This window comes from Leptinotarsa decemlineata, unplaced genomic scaffold, assembly GCF_025532065.1.
Source record: "Leptinotarsa decemlineata unplaced genomic scaffold, Ldec_3_MD MMD2_tig00001719_RagTag_RagTag, whole genome shotgun sequence".
NCBI lineage: Eukaryota > Metazoa > Arthropoda > Insecta > Coleoptera > Chrysomelidae > Leptinotarsa > Leptinotarsa decemlineata.
This window is the reverse complement of record NW_027412569.1, coordinates 10998133-11017513: the sequence shown is the minus strand read 5'-3', so window position 1 is coordinate 11017513 and position 19381 is coordinate 10998133. Positions and strand designations below refer to the sequence as shown.

Sequence of the window (19381 nt, the reverse complement as noted above, 5' to 3'; positions counted from 1 at the left end):
GATAATTTTCAGACGATATTTGTAAACTCCTCTCGTAGTATATGAAGATTATGAATTTATTCTGGAACTCACAAATGATTTCGGTGAGTCATTTCATGACTCATTTCCTGAATTCGTAACCTTGCTACAGCATTCGCAACAAACTGACGTTGAATGTGAATATTTATATATTTCAAAAACTGCTAGCCAGAGCTGCCATTTTTTTAAATATTGTTGTATATCAAGCCTCGAAGAAAATGATGCCAGTCGCCACTGGTAGCCATAAACCAATTGTGACTTAGATACGAGCGCGCGAATGTTAGATGTTCGCTGCCGTTCTAGATGTAGCGCTGTTCCACCGCCTTCGATTACTAAATATGAGCGCCATCCACTCGCCCATCAAGACAGTCAAGTGGAAGTTACAGTGAGGTACGCGCAGCGATCTAGAAAGGCGATAGAGATTCGAATAAAAGTTGAAGTGTTTGTTGTATTTGAAGTGAAATAAAGATAATTTTGATTATTGTTCAGTGTCGTCAATCATTGGTCAACTCAGGGGGAAACACGTTTCAATATGAAAGCTTTTGTTATTAGGAGACACCGCATACAGGAATAACTGTCATTTTACTGTGAAGAGTAGTGGTGTTGCTCATTTGATTTGCAATCTGAATTACAAATTGTTATACAAACTGTATGTTATTTAATTAATGTTTCACTTAATAAACTCTGATGCGATGAGTTTACGTATTCATTCACAGCAAACAAGCGATTATATCAAGCCTAGCTACCGAATGTGTGAATTGAGTGAAGTTACATCAAAGAAATTAATGGAAAAACTAATTAGACCGTGTCACTGGTGTTATTTGCGGAGAAACTCATACATTTCGCGGCCGGCACGATTACGAGCCGTTCGCGTGACGTTTCGAAAAAACAAATCCGGTAATGATCATCATAAACGCCACTCTGTTTCGTTCATATCGCCGCAGCGAACTATCAAATTTTCGATATGGAAATGCGCGAGTGTGAGATTGGCTAGATTGTTGTAGGTCAAAAAATGAAAACCTTATCAATGATAATTATTTCATTCACCGATAATATAGAAAGAAAGTGTGGCGGTAAACAGATACGGTGAGTGTAAAAATATACTACGAAGGACACTATTTCTGTGTATTTCTGTGTGTTTTTATAGAAATGTTGAATTTATCTATTTTATCATAAAAACAGGATAGTTGTACAAAACACTTTGTACGATATTTGTGTTGAAAGTAATTTTTATTTTGTTCATGAAATTGCTCAACTCGCTACGCTCGTTTCGCAAACTTTTCCACTCACAAAATGAAACGTTACTTTCAACACTATTCTCAATGGAATGTTTATCAAAAAGTCGTTTTCGTTCGTTTTCGATATTTGCAGTAAGCCTGTCATTCACAAAATAACCCAGATCAATAACTGGAAGGAAATAATCAATTCGAAATCTAATATCATGAAAAAAGTCCTTTGTTACTCATAACAAACCCAAAACAAAATCGGCACCTGGTAATAATGACATCATTCAAGATACACCCTGTACATTTGGGTACTCTCATTCGGCTATCTGCATTATTATCAACTTTTCACAGCATATTATTAATTGTGATATAATGGGACCGATATTGATTTTGCTCACTTGCAGGAAAGTCGTAATTAAAAGAAAATGATAAAGTTTTCTTTAATCACAGTTTTGTTAACTCCAGACAGAATTATTCAAATTTATTCATTTTTATCACTTTCTGCAATCCCACAGTAAGCACGCGAGGTTATGTTCGGATTTGTTTGGAATCCAAGTGATTGAAAATATATGTAGTAATATTTGGGAAAGAAAGTTTTTGGCTTCTACTACTCCATCTTGATACAAAAAAAATGAGGGAATCTTTCAAAGAAAGGAAGGAAGTAATCAATTTGAAAATAAGTAACTCTATACATGGATGTGTAGATCATGCATAGAAATAACTTTCAGACACAAACTGAAAGAAAGTCCTCCTGAAACAGCTACTCTCATATAAACATTGAATTACACGAAAAAAAACATTCTTTCGAAACAAATATTTTTATATGAACTCTGAATTATACAGAAGATACTTTTCTCTACTCAGTTTCAAACGAATGTTTGAAACTGATAATGATATATCATTCACATGAGTTCTACTTTAAATGAATGGTAACAAATTGCACTTAGATGGAACACTGTCATCCTCACTGGTATACATCGATGTAACATAATAGAAAATACACACACTTCATTCACTCCTAGAAATATAACCCCTTCAATACAAATGTAGTGATAGTTTTGTTATTTCGGGTACATGTTTAATCAACCTACCCAAATGACATTAACTATATAATTTTATATTCAATGATTCGTTTGTCAAACGGCGTTAGTTCACTTGATAATAGTCATAACGAATAGAAAACTTAGTAGAAATCATCCTATATACGAATTTGACTAGGCTCATGCTCGATATAGAAAACAGGAACACATACACAAGGATATGAAATAAAATATTATTTCCAGGTTATGGATACGGCTGAGAATGAAGAGGCCATAGTTGAATGGAACCTGGAGTATCAACAGTTTCGTCTGCTTCAGCGGCAAACATCATCAGTACTTAGTATGTGCGTTGACTACGATTCTCAAGAATAACTCAAAAAACGGCATAAGTCGGGATGAAATACAAATATAGTACGGCTCTCTACTGTCAGAATCATGCAATTTCAAACCTACACGTTTAATATATATCGCATACATCGTAGATGCAAGTGTGGGTGGCTGAAAATACTTTACTGAAATATTCATAACATTCAAACTTGTTTTCGTTTTGGAACAGTTACAGTTCACTTAGAATTCGGATATGTGGAATTACAGAGTGGACTGACAGAGTATGGCAAGCGCTGAATAGTTGAAACGAATGTTTAATGAAGGCTTGGATAATTCCCAGACAGAGCGTATAATGGCTGGATTGAGATGTGATTTATTCAGTCGTACGTGTCACATCTGACAAGTTTGTTTTGTGCTTGAAATGTCTAATATACTCATTCTTGGCCCTAGCGACGAAACACAACGTTCAATACTGGAAGAGTTAGAATAGATGTAAAATGAAAAATATAGCTTCTCCAAGCAAATATATGGAATTGGCCAATACTTGAAAATCCATAAGTAACGTATGTAAAAACACTTTATTGTGGGTTTTTCACTAAACGATTTTACAAAAACGCATCACGTGTTTCACCACACAATGGTTTCTTTGGGTGTGTCTTTACTAACTAATTCTATATATTCAATGACTAATATACCGTATTCTACAATTTGAAGTACCTACCCTGTTACTGAATCTATTGATTTCTGAACATTTTAGAAGATTGAGTTTCAAACTCTTCTCTTCTGAATGTAAAACATCGTATTCATGATATAACTCATGTCCTTCTGCTACAAGGTGGTAGCAAATATGGAATGTGTCTTTCTATTCACAAAACTACTTTTATTCTCTTTAATTCTTTGGGATAATGTTCTATCTGTTTGGCCAATATACAGTTTTGGGCAATAGCCACAAGTCAGCTTAGGTACTTTTGATCTATTCTCCATGGATGGAGGTTTCTGGGAATTTAATCTCCCGTTTGATGATTTTGGCAAGCATCTTATTTTCTTTTGAAAATATAAGGCAGTGTATGCCCATTTCAAATTTCTGATACCAACCCCCTTCCTCCCTCATCATCATCATGTTGGCAAGGGATACAAGCAATCCTAATTTCTCCGTTAGACTGGAAAAATTTGCAAAAGTGCTGATTTTTTGAATATAGGACGTGAGTTGAATGACAGTTTCACAGAGAGCAAAACACATTTTAAGTTCAGCTTGCAATGGAAAGAAAACCTCCACTTGCAACTATAAAAACTCAAATAATCAACAGAAATGATTTCGTCAGGTAACAACAACCATTTTAAAAAAATTCGACTATTATAGAATCATTTGTGTACAAGTGGACTTTTGCTGATTCTTATATAAATGGAATTGACTGAGAATTACCTTCATCACGAGAAACATTCACAGGTTGGAATGAAAAATCATGATACAATAAAAAATCTGAGATTACTATTTCAGATATGAATTTTTTTATGGAGGGTCTTTTATCAAGGGCTTCCTGTTTCAATTTTGGATCAAATGAAGTGTGTGTGAGAATTCTGCGTTTCTATTCTTTTAAAAGACTTATTGATGCAATAATGTGTGGGATATAACATCGTTAAAATGTTCGCCACGGTTTTTCCGGGTGGAGGAACGGCCAGGAGACTGAAGGCTCTGTCCGGGAAGCCAATGTGGCCTTACGGACGTGGTCGCCAGACTCCTGGTCAGTGGAAGATATAAGTAGGGTGAGGGGAACTAAAAATACCCAAAAGCCTTTGCGAAAGGTGTAAGGAATCGTGCCGACAGCTGAATGACCGCAGGGTGATATGCGGTTACGTAAGATCCCCTTTGGGAACCGGGCGAAACCTCATCGTTATTAGCCTTCCTCTGGTAATGCGGGGTTCTGTCAAAGGTGACCAACTGTTTCCTTGCTACTCGTGGGAATACACATGAATGAAACAATACAAAAACAGAAACAACTAAAACAAAAACCAATCTCGAGGCTGGACAAATGTGCTTACCTCGATCTAAGGCGGTGGCTAGGGATGAACAGAAATGTCCACCCCAATCTATCGCTTGGAATGAGGATGGACATAGCAGATCACCTCGTGATGTAATGCAAATGCCAAGGCGTAAGCGCATTTGCCTCGCCGAGGCCAAAAGGAGAAAAAGAGCGATAGAAGCAGGAGTGGATGCAACTATAAGTTCACCCTCCTCCTCCCCCACTCCACCTCTAACAGAAAGGGCACTTCCTGTGCCGCCAAGAGCTCCGCCTTGAATAAAGGCAAGGAACCAGCTGCCCCTGCAAGAAAGCGCCTTTACTTGAGCACCTCCAAGGAGGGAACCCCAAGAAAGCGACAGTAATATCGTTGCACCTTTCAAAACCTGCCGATATAAAGGAGATGTCTCCTAGTGACTTGCTCACCTTCCAGGAAAGGACAGAATGGACAATAACTTACGAGAACAATGGGTCACATGTGGCCCAAATCTACACTCAACCTCCCTACTCTACAGATACAGATACACATACAGCACACTCCACATAACATACAATACAGCACATATCGAACAATACGAAAAATATTATTTTTACATATCACGAACCAAACATTTTTGACATAATTTAATTCACCTGTTTCACTTTTCATTCACCCCGTATATGATCAGAACCTCAGGTGAAGACAAAATTATATCTGCAGAATCGGTAACGATATTCTACATTGAATTTCGAAATAATCTTGTATAATAAAACATTTACTTTCTCGATTAAATTCATCTCTGTTGAATTTTGGCTCGCTCCGCGAAATCTATGAATGAAAGATGAAGTGAATGGGTCAGATCCCTAGTGCGGAGACTCGTGATGATTTTCTCAATAGAAGAAACCGTATGCTAGGGTTTGCAGTATTCGAAACATTTAATGAATTCGGAAGGTATTGAGATAGCCGCAGGTCCTCGTTTAATAGTGCCCTCCAGGAATGGATGTACCTAGTATTCTGCTACATCAATTCCCGCGCACAGTCCAAGCTTTTGGTTTGGTCGAGTTTATGCAAATGTGATGGAGTGCAATTTATGCGCAAAAGTTTGGCTTTGACGGAATGAAGGATTCGGTTATATTCAGGCTTTGGAGCAATGTAGAAACTTGTGTTCAAGCAATGAATGTTTCAGTATTGCATATTGCTAGTGCTGCGGTAATACGAAATGGTGGAAATAAGTGTCAATTTTGTTAGAAACATTTCCTATACCGGTACAATAATGAAAATTACCCACTTATGAAATTAATTTTGATTTCCACTATGAAAGGTCCGCAAAACCTCCAATTCAAATTGAAACATGATCTACTTTTCAATTAGATAATTAATTCTATAGTCTAGATTCAACTACCTGATAAAAAGCGTATGAAATCCTTTCTCATCTAGTTAAAGCATGTAATTACTTCTTTACTAGTGAAATTATGCGGAAAAAGATCGATAAATTGATGAATATTTCTTATGAATTATTTTGTGGCTACAGATCATGATTATCTGCTAGAAATATTTCAAGAAACGTGAAGCGATTCAACTCATTTCGATCGCTCATGAGATGTTTTGATTCCATAATTGAACTTATGTCTCTCTATAAGGAATTACCTACGTTGCATTTATTGTTCATTCTGAAAACGGTGTCTGTGTTCTTTCATGCATGTTCTGGATGTTTTTTCAGTTTGACTTATTCAAAACAGTGGGGTAATGAAAAATGAACACTGAAAACATCAAGGGTCCTAAAATTCTTTCCTGCGATACACCTGAGTTAGTTTCTTTTAGGAATGACCATGAGTAATCATCCAGTTCGACTCTCTGTGATCGGTCTGTAGTACGCACCCCCCTCCGAGGGGGTGCGTACTACAAAAAATCTGATCAGTCTGAAAGGTGTCCCCCTTCAATTAGAAATCGACATGTCCGAGCTTTTTTTAAAATCTCACTTTTTATATTCAAAAACGGCTCTGTTAAGTTTTCGTTGTTACACACTGTATTGAAAAAACTAAAATAATGTTCGAAAATAACATTTCAAATGAATAAAGAAGTTGGGTAATAAACGAAAATGTTCTGGAATACTAAGGTAGTATAAAAGAGCTAACCTAATGTTTAACGATTCATTCAGTCATCAATCATTATGAAAACTTTTGGTGAGTTTCTAGAATATATTGGTAACTGAACCCTTTGAAAAGCCAGGTCGATCAAAGAGAAATAATTGTTTGGTGTTTGTGACATGGCTGTTCGTAATAAATGAAATGGAAATTGAATGATCCGTTGTTTTTAATGAAAGGTATTTATATTTTATGTTCGAAACAAACCATTCTGTTGATATTATTTAGGGTGAATTGTGCGTTTAGGTTGTTTTTACCACATGTTGGGCGTCGGAGCCGCCGTGGTGATGAAAATGGAAGTAGTGACATAAGTGTAAAAATATTATGTAAGTACCACAAAGATGAATTCACAAAGCTGAGAAGCTGAAAACCAAGTGACACATTCACATCGATTCATTTTTGAGTATTTCAGGATCAGTTATTGATAAATATGCCACTATCATCACCAACATTATAACCCACATACAGTATTTTATTATTTTATTTATTTGGAGAGTTATCACTTTTTTATTGCCACTTCCAAGCTATAAGTACAAGATGGAACTGACAGATTTGCAATTCGATGTTTTGTCTTCGAAAAATAATTATCAATTTAACTTTTCCAAATGGCCCGGGAAAAAAGTCACCTTTAGCTATTTAAAGAGCAATATCACTGATGTTTTACACACAATCTAAATCGAAATTCTCTGAATTTCAAATTGACACCTGAAAAAGGTTTGCAATGGCCAACTTCCTAATTTTTCATTCACTTTTCATGAGTCATGGTTGCCGATTTTCTTGACCTGGTCCACCTCATGTTGGTCATACTTTTCATCAACATTAAATATTTTTGTACCCAACTTCATACCTTTAATATATAGAAATTGGCTGATTGGTTCGCCAATTCTGAATGAAATTTTCAATTTCTTTGCTAGTTCCGGGTCTTGGAGAGAACCACAACCATTGGAGATAGAATAGACATCAGATATAGAATAGTCCCTCCAAAGGAATCCGTTGCAAAGCTGAGCTGCATCATCAAAGCATTCGTTATTCACAATAAATGCCGCTGTTTCGACTCAATAAGGTCTCATCAGTGGTGATATGTTGAACCAAATGAGGATATGAAAGTGATGACCTTTCTTCTTTGTTCTGTGCAGGACCGCCTTGAGATACCTAGTTCAACTTTGATTTTGGAGCTTCTATCGATTCCGTAGGAAACGTTTCCGTAAGGGAGAATGTTACCGCCGTCATATACACAGGGTTGTTCTATATAAACAGTTTAGTCCAGTAATGTATCCGGTGTATGCGAATTCTTCGTTATCGGACTCTGGATATTAAATTCATTTGAAAAAACGTTCTCAGAAACTTTATTCCACATACACGCAGTTCTCCAAATGGAAGAGCTCCTAAACAGTGAAGTTCGAGGTATACTGAACCTTAAAACGTTGAGCAGCCACAGACTATCGCGTATTTCTAATATGTAGACGTCCCGTGAAAGTATCTATGAAAGAGGGACAACACTTCAAACTTTCTTTGATATTCTAGACTATAAAGATTGCAAGTGATGTTCATGTGTTTAGTCAGGCGGATGGCTTTCTTCTGGATGGAACCAGCAGCTTTAAGGTATGCTTAGAAGTGGAGCTCCAGGAATGAGAATTCCAAAGAAGACCTGATCTAATTTTTATGAAGCATCAAAAGTTGCTAAGGTGTGTAAAGTTTTTTGGTTCGGAACAGTGTTCCAAGCTTTTGAGGAGCACCCTTTGTAATTCCAGCGACATGATTGTGCCAAAACATATTAGTGTCCATTTTAACCCCCAACAAACTTATCGAAGCAAAAAGTGAAATTGTCTGGCCTGATATTATTACATTCGGTTCGGAGACATTTATCGTTTTGGAAAGAACCGCGGCCTGGGTTTGCATGGCATTGGATTCAACTTGGTTCGAAATCACATCTAGATCCTCATTAGGATATGCAACCTCCTCCTGCAGGTGAAGATATGCCTCCGTAGCCGATGTCCTGGAATCCAAATGGAATGACGAGACGAGCGTGCTGTCGTCAGCAAAGAAATTATTTGTTGATATACAATTTATAGAGGGGTTGAAGACAATATGGATCTCTGGGGAACACCAGCGTTGATGGTGAAGGTGAGAGTAAGAGTATGTTTTCTCTTAGTTTGACATTCAATGTCACCTTCAACTTCGTGGTCCTCTGAAATAATACGTTCATTCTCATTTCTGATTTGAAATCACCCCCGTTACTTCTGTGCACGTTGAGAAACATTAGACAATCATCAGTGACTTAGTTTCAACTTTTTAATGAATGGTTTATATGAATTGAAAAGGTTATATTTTTAGGAGTGGTCAATTTTTGGGAAAGGAAGTGTTTGACTTTCTTCTACTCCATCTTGATACAAAAAAGATGAGGAAATCTTCCAAAGAAAGGAAGTAATCAATTTGAAAATAAGTAACTCTATACATGGATGTATAGATCATGCAAAGAAGTAACTTTCAGACACAAACTGAAAGGAAGTCCTCCTGAAACAGCTACTTTCATATAAACATTGAATTACACAAAAGAAAAAAAATCTTTCGAAACGAATACTTCTATATGAACACTGAATTATACAGTAGATACTTTTCTCTATTCAAGTTTGTATTTCAATCATTCGTTGTGGAATGGAAATCAGATATCATTCACATGAGATCCACTTTAAATGAATGGAAAAAAAATTGCACTTACATGGAACACTGTCATCCTCACTGGTATACATCGATATTTCGCCGTAAGACACTTGCCCTAAGGCTCTTCAGTACCAAATTGGATAACATTATAAAAAAATTGGTACTGATGAGCCTTAGGGCAAGTGTCTTACGGCGAAACATCGATGTATACCAGTGAGGATGACAGTGTTCCATGTTAGTGCAATTTTTTACCATTCATTTAAAATAGAACTCATGTGAATGATATCTGATTTTTATACCACAACGAATTTTTGAAATACGAACTGAGTAGAGAAAAGTATCTACTGTATAATTCAGTGTTCATATAGAAGTATTTGTTTCGAAAGAATTTTTTTCTTTTGTGTAATTCAATATGAAAGTAGCTGTTTCAGGGGAATTTCTTTCTGTTTGTGTCTGAAAGTTACTTCTTTGCATAACCTCATCTTTTTTGTATCAAGATGGAGTAGTAGAAAGCCAAACACTTTCTTTCCCAAGGTTTATATATTTTTCATATTGCTTCTTTCAGAAACTGACAACGCCAACCCAAAAATGAACCGAAAATACCAAAAAATCACTCACCCTATGATCCTTCGGCCTCGTCTCCTGCCTCCTTGGCGTTCCGCCCTCCGTATCCGGATAAATGAGATTCCTGACCGCTCCCACGAAACGCGGCTCAAAAATAACGCTCGGCAGAGCAAGCAACGACAGTTTCGTGTTGTACCACATCGGCATACCACCCACGAAAACATCTGAATTCGTGGAGAACCTCCCGAAGTTAAACTCCTTGCCTCTGGAGGTTCGCATCTGCGAGACTCCGTCAACCGTCAAAATAGTGCGATCCTCGTGCCTCTGCACGTGCACCTTGTGCCAGTGCCCGTCGTTGAGGTCGCGACCCACCGTGATTATCTGCGCGCCGCCTCCTAGATTGTACCGCAGCCTCAAGGCCCCTTCGACTAGTTTGATCTCGAAGAAGTCGTAAGTCCCCCCGTCATCGGTGTAGAGCAGCAGCCCGTTGGGCTGATCCGTTTTGAACTCGAACTCCAGGCTGCCGTTGGTGCCTCCCCCCCATTTCCGGAACTGGGAGAAAGAGTTCGTGGAACCGTCCAACAAGAACCCCTGCGAGAGGCTGAACAGAGCGGTGAGGAGGGTGAGAGTGTGCATTTTGAGGGTGGGGAGTTTTATGAGACGCGAGTGGAATTGACTTTGTTGGCTTGTGTATGGCAAAACGCGGATTTCATGGCTTGATTGGAGTTTTGATGGCTCGCGGTGTGTGGAGGTTATCCGGTTGATGAGAGTCCTGATTGGCACGAGATGGCGAGCTTAGAGCATGATACGGATTCGCACGATGGTTGTGATGAGTTTATGCAGGTGAGAGAACCCTTGATGTTCGAGCTGGAAAAAAAACAAACGGAATTGTAACTAAAGTACACTTTTATGCTGATGATAAACAGCTGTATCACTTTTACTCCAGAAGAATGATTTGAGGCTCAAAAATGTATATGATAGATTCGACCAAAGTTTTGTCTTCATTAATAATAATGATAATAGATGGGCTTTATTCATTGACATACATTGTTTATGAAGAAAAAGTACATACAAAAATCAATGAAAGGACAAAGTTCAGCCGAGGCTGTTTTACAACTTAACCTGGGGGATAGCATGTATTATAAAGGAATATAAAAATAATTACGTAGTATACATTGGTAAGTGAGTAGTTCATGAATATTTGTGAAACTAAGAAAAAAACAACGGTTATAAATTCCAAAGTGAATATAAAAAATCTATTTAGCTTAAATAAGGTTAAATATATAGTATAACATACACAAAAGTGAGACAAAGGAATAACTATATGAGCAAGGCATAACTTGAATATATTCAGATATGTTTTCAACTTTTCTTGAAATTATATATGGAGTAGTGCCTAAATTCTTTAGGCAGAGCGTTATATTGTGTGATAGAGTTGTAAATAAAACTACAAGAAACGCAAGCTGTCGAGTGTTTTGGGGTAATTGAAGTGTGACGGTTTCGTGTCCTCGAATTGAAAGTTTTATATCTTTCATAAATATAATTTGGCTTCTGGTAAATGAGGAATTTATGTGTATTGACGAGTAGGTGGAACTGCCAGGTTTCAGCAATCGGTAACCAACCTGACTCCTTGAACTTGGGGGATATATGGTCGAATTTTCTCACACCATAAGAAAGACGAATGCAATTGTTTTGTATTTTTTGTAAGCGATTTACATCAATTTGTACCAAAGCAGGCCCATAGATTATATTCCAATATGTTAATCTAAACAATATGAGGGTTTCGCAAAGTTTCAACTTCAATTTGGAAGTCATTATATCTCTACTTTGATAGAGATGACGTAAGATACTGTACGAGCTACGAATTTATATGTTCAGATCAGCATCTAGCCACAAACCCAAGTTCTTGCTTTCTGTAACTATTTGTAGTAAGCCTTGTCTTGTCTTGTCTTGTTTGTGAAATCTCAGATCAGCATCTAGCCACAAACCCAAGTTCTTGCTTTCTGTAACTATTTGTAGTAAGTCTTGTCCAAGTTGGATTTCAATTCTTTCTTCAATTTCCCACCTTTTGTGTTTCGGGCCAAAAAGTATCAGCTGAGATTTTTCAGAATTCAATTTCAGGTTATGGGCTGTAGATAGATCCAGTAACTTTTGTAGATCGCTGTTAATTTTTTCCATTGTCACCCGCCAGTTACTTGGAGGAAATCGATAATATAACTGAGTGTTATCTGCATAATGATGAACTGCGCAATGATCAATTATTTTATGAAAGTTAGATATATAGAGAGAACAGAATTGGGCCAAGGATAGAGCCCTGAGGTGCTCCATAATCAACAGGTAAAGCACTAGAACACTTTCCATCCAGACATACTGACTGAGTCCGATTTCTGAAGTAACTTTTCAATAGATCTACATTCTCTTCACTAAATCCGAGAAATGACATTCTCCTACATCATTCCTTTCGAAATTCCTATATTGAAAACAATAAAGACACAACTTTGGGGTCGGATACATCAGGAGTATATGAGCTGACTTGTGGCTCTTGCCCAAAACTGTATATTGGCCAAACAAAGAGAACATTCACCCAAAGAATTAAAGAGCATGGAAGTAGTTTCTTAAATAGAAAGACCAATTCCATTTTGAATAAACTAGAAACAACTCTATGAAACGATCATTTCATTGAATGGTTACTTCATCTTTTCTGTACAGTTCATAGCGTTTCATACAGGGTTCGTCAAAGAATCATGGATTTGGAAATTTCTCATTACTAACACCCTGTAGGAGATATTGGGCTGAAACTTGGGAATCTAGGTGTTCAAAATATGTCCAAATCGAATGGAGTATCCGATTTTCCCATAAAAAAATACCTAATGGTCCTTCTCGAAATTTCGACTCATTTTGCAGGCCAAAGTAAGCCGTGAAAATGGGAATAATTCATATCTGTCAACATATTTGGATAGAGCTTGTCAAGTAACATAATTTAAGATTGTCATTATTCAAAATCGGTTCATGGGTTCCAAAATAACAGGGTGTTGCGGTTTGAAATCGCACACACTTCATAAAATTTCCACGATGACTTCTCACCGAAACTAAAACACAACACTCAGATCGAAGATTGAACATCGATTCGTTCCAGTAATTGATCAAAAGTTGTTTTTACTACTCTCCAAACATCTTATAATACACTGAACATATGATCGTGTATGATCATATCAGCGAGTGAAAAAATACAACTCACAATTACTCACTTTACGAACATACACGACAGTTTATAACATGTTTTTCTTGTTATGAGAAAGTAACTTGGTTACTGCCTAGAAGGTGTAATCGATCGGAAATAAATTGAATATAAACTCTCCTATTGTGTTCCACCACTTGACATGCCGTACAGTAATTGGCTATCGATGAAAAAGATGATGGATCGGAATGAGGCCATGTTTTTCTTTTCCGTTCATCCATTGGCAACCTTCTGTGGTCTTGAAGTTTGTAGATATTGACTTTTGAATTCATTGACTTTTTTGAATTCTACATGTTCAACGAGGAGGATATTTGGAATTTTGGAGTGAATATAATCACAGATTCATAAGAAGATATGTTAGGTTATGTAAGGTTGAGTCAAAAGTGAGTAGATTTATTTGAATCTCCACCGCAACCCGCAAGGGTTTATTGTGGCGACACACACTGTCTTCCAACTGTCCGATTATCTGCATATGATGATTCAAGTGACAGTGACCTGTGGGAAGGCCTAATAGACATTGTAGTTCATCCCCACTGTTGTCCAACAGCTGTTTGGTATCAAGCTTCGAAGGGTGAATGGATGCCATGAAGTGAGCCAATCCTGGAAGATTCTGCCAGAAATCCATGAATCTTCTTGCCATTCAGGTGTCTAGTGTTTGTTTGGCATAGCCTAAAGCAATGCCATTGTCAGTTTCTGGTCTGATGAAGCTGCTTGCAGCACTCTCCTACGTAGGGGAGTCAGCAGCCTCATTTCTTTCCAGGCCAGGAATCCAGACCAGAGAAAATCTGTTTAGTTTTCCTATCGAGGACAGTTGTTTTTGACCATTTGCTACCAGTTTAGACGTTGCTTGGTAAGATCCAAAAGCTTCCAATGCCACTTGACTGCCCGAGAATATTTTTTATTGACTTGTGCATGAGGTTGGATTCTTCCAATTTCTCCGTACACAATTCTATAGCGTAAACTTCTGCTTGAAATACAGTCGCATTGATTCCTAGGCAGGTTGATATCTCTGTCCTGGGCCTGCGACTTAAAACACCTGCACCAGAACCGAAAGGTGTTCAAAACATCTTACGATGGTGTCGAGGCTAAAGACAATATCTGTCATGCCGACTTCATGGGTTCAAATCTCATATCGATAAGTTTTTGTTAGTTAGGAAAGGTATAGACTATGCTGTAGACGACCCCTCTCGATATAGAAGGCCTCGACACACTGGCAAATAAGGACCTCATGTATCCCGTTTAATGAACCCATTTGTCCTTCTTCGACAAAAATCAGCTGAAAGAGTAAGGAAGCTGGGATCTATCCTAGATGAACTGAAGACGTTGGTCAGCGGAAGGTGTTTTTAGATTATATGTAAACCAACAACTATCTGCTGTTTATATTTCCTTCTCCTGAAGGATCCACCCTCTTTACTCTTTACCTATATGCAATATAGGAGAATATAGGATCCATAGAGTCTTTTAATGATTTTCTATTATATTATTATTATTATTATAAATGACTAGTACTATGTTGCTGTACCGCTGGTGTTCCAATGTTTTTACAGAATCAGAATCAACGAACTTAGACGTGCGCAGCGTTATAGAACAGTGCTTTCAAAAAATTGTTCTACAGCGCAATCTAGTGGCGAGTTACAGAAAAATTGATAGCCTAAAAACCTTTTCTATGAAAAATAACTCATACATTTCCAAGTTTCATCACGATCGGTTAAGCGATGTAGAAGTTTATCACTTACCAACCAGCCAACCAATAAACATCCATTTTCATATATTAGATATGCAAATAAATGCTAAAAACTGTTTATAGATAGATGTTTCAGGATATGTCAGGTTAGTTTTCTGAGTTATAATATTTAAAATAGCAGGTGAACTCCCGCTTTGGATTTCTGAGTGGCATAAGGCGAATACCATGTAAACCTTTAATTTTTCATAGGAAATAATGAAATTATTATTATAATTATTATTATATCATCCAGTCATTCGATCAATTTTTCATATTGAAGCTAACAGATTATAAAATTATTCTGCATGATAATTATGACACGCGTTCATTAGATAGAATTCTGAAATTATCAACAAAATAACAATTGGGAAACAATTCTTCAGATCTCATTGAGTTGTTCCAAAAGTTTTGTTCAGTTTCATCAGTCTGATCTCTGCTGTAATATGAATCATACGGAGGTTTCTGTAAAACTGTTTATAGTGAATATCATACAATATTATCAATATGAGTTTGAATTAGATGTTGAAGGGTGATCACATACGGTGTCCCACAAGAAACAGTACTTGGACTACTGATGTTATCTATCTATGTAAATAGTCCGTAAACGCTCCAATTCATAGAAAATCTTTCCGATGACTATAGTCACTGTCACCAGAAGACAAAAATGTGTAGCCTCGAGAGCAAAAGCAGAACAAAACCTGAAACATGTATGTAATTGGTTTGGATATAATAAGCCTACACTGAATAGTGAAGAAAATCATTACTTCAAAATTTTGACAAAAAAACATAAACGAACAAATACTAATTTGTCAGTTTTCATGATCACAACAAGATCTTCGTAGCAATCTTGGTTTCCTGGAAATAAAAGTATCTGGAAAAATGTTTACCACAATCAAACAAATACGAAGACTTTTTCTGCTTGATTCAGTATTTACAAGAATGAGTTTGTGAGGATTTGTCATCGTAATGCTTCACATAGAAATTTTAATATGTCGCGAGAAATGTTTGAGACCCGAATAAGAAAAGAGTAAGTGACACCCAGTTGAAGTGCCAATACCTTCTAATAGTCGTTTGATTGATATCGATAATGGATGGTTGTGTGCTAAGTTTGAGTTCGATAGCCTTAGGAATTTTTAGTAATCATCGTCTTTTCATATCAAGAACGAACTCTTTCAGGATATTAATTTATGAGGGTTCCCCCTCATAATCATTCACATAATCACACCCTCCAAACATCAACCTTTGGGAGTGAACAAATCTTCATGAATAAATTGCAACGTCATAAACAGACCTTCAACAGCAATAACTAAAAGACCAGGGACAACTCCGCTGCTAGAGAAATGGTACCAAACCAAACTTGTTATCTTTTATTAAATTCTCCAACACACAGAAACCCCGCTATTCATACCATAAATTTCCGAGAGGTTGACGTATTTCATTTGGCTACATCCCGCATGAAAATTTGTCTGTCCAAACAGAGGAATGGAATTATGAAATCACATTCAAATCCCCGGAATGTTTCTTGCTTTGCCGCGATTCACTGAATCTGGACAAGTTGTTTCTTTGTTACACGAAATTTGTTTCAGTTGTTGTGTTGAGGATAAAGAAGCTATGTTTGTACTCGTGTAGTAATGACAAATACAGCCTTTTCATTCTGAATGGAAATCATTATTTTCCATACAATCACGTGGGAAAAACTAACTTAGGCTTTTGGTTTCAAATATATAGAGGGTGGGCCATCGAAAACTTGACATGGAGGTTTTGGGTACTAATCTTGCAAATTCGAAAAAACGCTCAGACAGGTCGATTTTTTTGGGAGGAAGCAGTTTTTTTTCCCATTTACAGCGTCGTTACTTCAACCCCGGAGCAGAGGGGTGAACAACCCTTAGAATTTCAACAGGGAATAGGGGGCGAGTCGCACATCATTTGAAAGATCTTGGAGTTCTCACAATGGTGTACATTTTTTTATATTTCGACGTATTAAAAATAGTTCTTTCCGATAATTAACTTTTTCAACATTGTTAATAGCAACAAATTGTTGTACGCCACTGAACTTGCCCATATTTTGAGCACAAGAAAGCATTTGTTTCCAAGATGTCACGAACTAGCATTCGGCGTATTTTAAAAACCGACAAAATGCATCCTTACAAGATTAAATTAACGCAAAAAAACCCCTTCAATTTGAATAAAGATGATTCCACTAGTGGTGGAAAATCCATATTTTGTTTTCAACATTTGCTTCAGTGATGGATGTTCTTTTTTTCTAAATGGCACAGTTAATCGCCATAATTGTTGCTATTGGGCTGATTCAAATCCTCATACTTTTCATGAAGTGCATACTCAACGTCCACAAAAACTAAATGTATGCGCTGTAATTTTTAGTGACCGTTTTGTTGATCCATTGTTTTTAGAAGGCAATTTAACCTGACAGATGTATCTGGAGCTTCTGGAAGAAATTATTAATCCCCTTATGACTGATATTATTGAAAATAACACAATTATCGGGAGGATCTGTTAATATTCCAACAAGATGGGGCTCATCCGCACTATGCTCTGCATGTTCGGCAGTATTTAGATCAGACTTTTCCGGATCACTGGATTAGGAGGCAAGGCACTATCGAATGGCCACCACTATCACCAGACCTTTCGCCGTTAGATTTCTTTCTGTGTGGTCATTTGAAAAGCAGAATTTACTGTACTCCTCCTGCATTACTCAAAGATTTACGGCAACGACTCACAAATGAATGTCGCTAAATCACTCCAGAAATGTTCCACAATGTTCGAGAACGTTTTTGGCAAAATCTCCATTACTGCATGGAAGATGGAGGTGCCCGTTTTGAGCATATGCTAACATGAGAAAGAAGTGAGTCAGTAATAAAAATTAAAAATAAAAGAGGTCCAGGATTAGAACCTTGTGTTACCCCAGATGTAACTACGTACTGAGACGATTCATATTCGACGAATTATTTTCTGTTAACTAGATATGATTCAATTAGAGTAAGCAGTTGGTTAGAGAGTCCCACTTTTGTCAATTTGCTGAGGAGAACATAATGGCCTATTTGATCGATAGCTTTCTGAAAGTCTAAATAAACAACATCGACTTGTTTTTGCTCGTCCAGGTACGTACAGAGATATTGATTCAAACATGCAAGGTTTTTCATTCATGATCTTTGTTGTACGAAACCATGCTGAGTAGGAGAAATAACTTTTTGAATAAGGGAGTACATAACATTTTGCACATATATCTCTAAGAGTTTGGAAAAGTTACATAAAATTGAAATTGCCCTGTAGTTTGTGATATCACTAGAGTCGCCTTTTTTTTTTAATATCGGACATGTCATATATTAGATATGGGACTATGTATAATAGACTTGTGAATTGAATATGTAGTTTTTCATGTATCTATCACTGTCGTGGGCGACTGCAGCCAATAATTGAATATTGGTCAGACTAGCAGATACTTATCTGTGAGAAATAATGCACACATCATCAACTACAAAGCTACAAAATATGTGTCCCGTTTTAGGTGAGATACAAATTACACCAGAATAGATATTTATTCCACTTCAGTATCTGTATCTTCCGTAATTTCAATAGCTCTGGCGCTTAAATTTGGACATATTTTTTGGACAGAAAAGCATTCTAAACGTATTTTCACTATGAGTACTGATGAAAAATTAGATGGCTTCAGAAGCACACATGCATTTTTATCACATACGTATTATAATGGATCAATCTTCGATATACCAAGTATCTTATAGAATAGTAAGCATTCGCGAAAGAAGAAAGCATTCAAGGTACTTGGGAAATTTGTGAGGCTATCCATAATGTACCGAATATGAGTTCAATAAGCACATCAAACCTCTCTACGGAGCAAGACAGCCAGAACTTCCACTCTCACAGCACGAAACATGAAAACAAGCGATTCGATCCAGAGACACAACCTCACTCCGCTCTCGCACGGCCTCAAAACCTTAACAATCGAACTCTCGTCACTTACCAGAAGCACTATCAGCACAGGATAATCAAGTCACCAATAATTTGTTACCGATTAGCGCTACCAAACGAAAGCAAGCGGTCGATCGCGGCCTGTAAACGATTGTTTTGCATCGCCTTCCCGATTCTCGGTCCTCTTGCTGCACTGGCGCTGCGCCTTGGAAGCAAAGACTGCGCAGGTCTACATGCGCTGCGATTCGATCGAGCCGCTGCGATAGAGACATTGGTGGCGGTTATTGGGAATTTGAGAGGGTTACTGGCTTAGGATGGATGCTACGTGTTTTCGAAGAGCACCCACACCAATGAAAGAGTTTTAACATTCACTACAGTTCATTATAGGAGAAAAATTATATATCTCGGTATAGTTCGTTCAGTATTGTCTGAGAGTAAAAGAATTTCAAGAATGCAAACATGTCGCTACAGCAAAGGAAGCAACATAGTCGTCT

At 37.3% G+C, this 19381-nt stretch overlaps 1 protein-coding gene across 3 annotated transcripts in view; it reads right to left on the bottom strand.

Moving 5' to 3' along the window:
- Positions 1–19078, bottom strand: part of Nrx-1 (Neurexin 1) — a 208289-nt gene extending 189211 nt beyond the window's left edge. For 2 of the 3 annotated variants that reach the window (XM_074176497.1, XM_023171873.2), the window contains exons 1-2: positions 18940–19078; positions 10033–10845 (exon numbers count right to left, since the gene is read on the bottom strand). In XM_074176497.1, the coding sequence (XP_074032598.1) occupies positions 10033–10614 (582 nt within the window). In that variant the 5' untranslated portion in view covers positions 10615–10845; positions 18940–19078. The other variant, XM_074176498.1, reaches the window with a different exon arrangement.
- Positions 19079–19381: the final 303 nt, after the last annotated feature.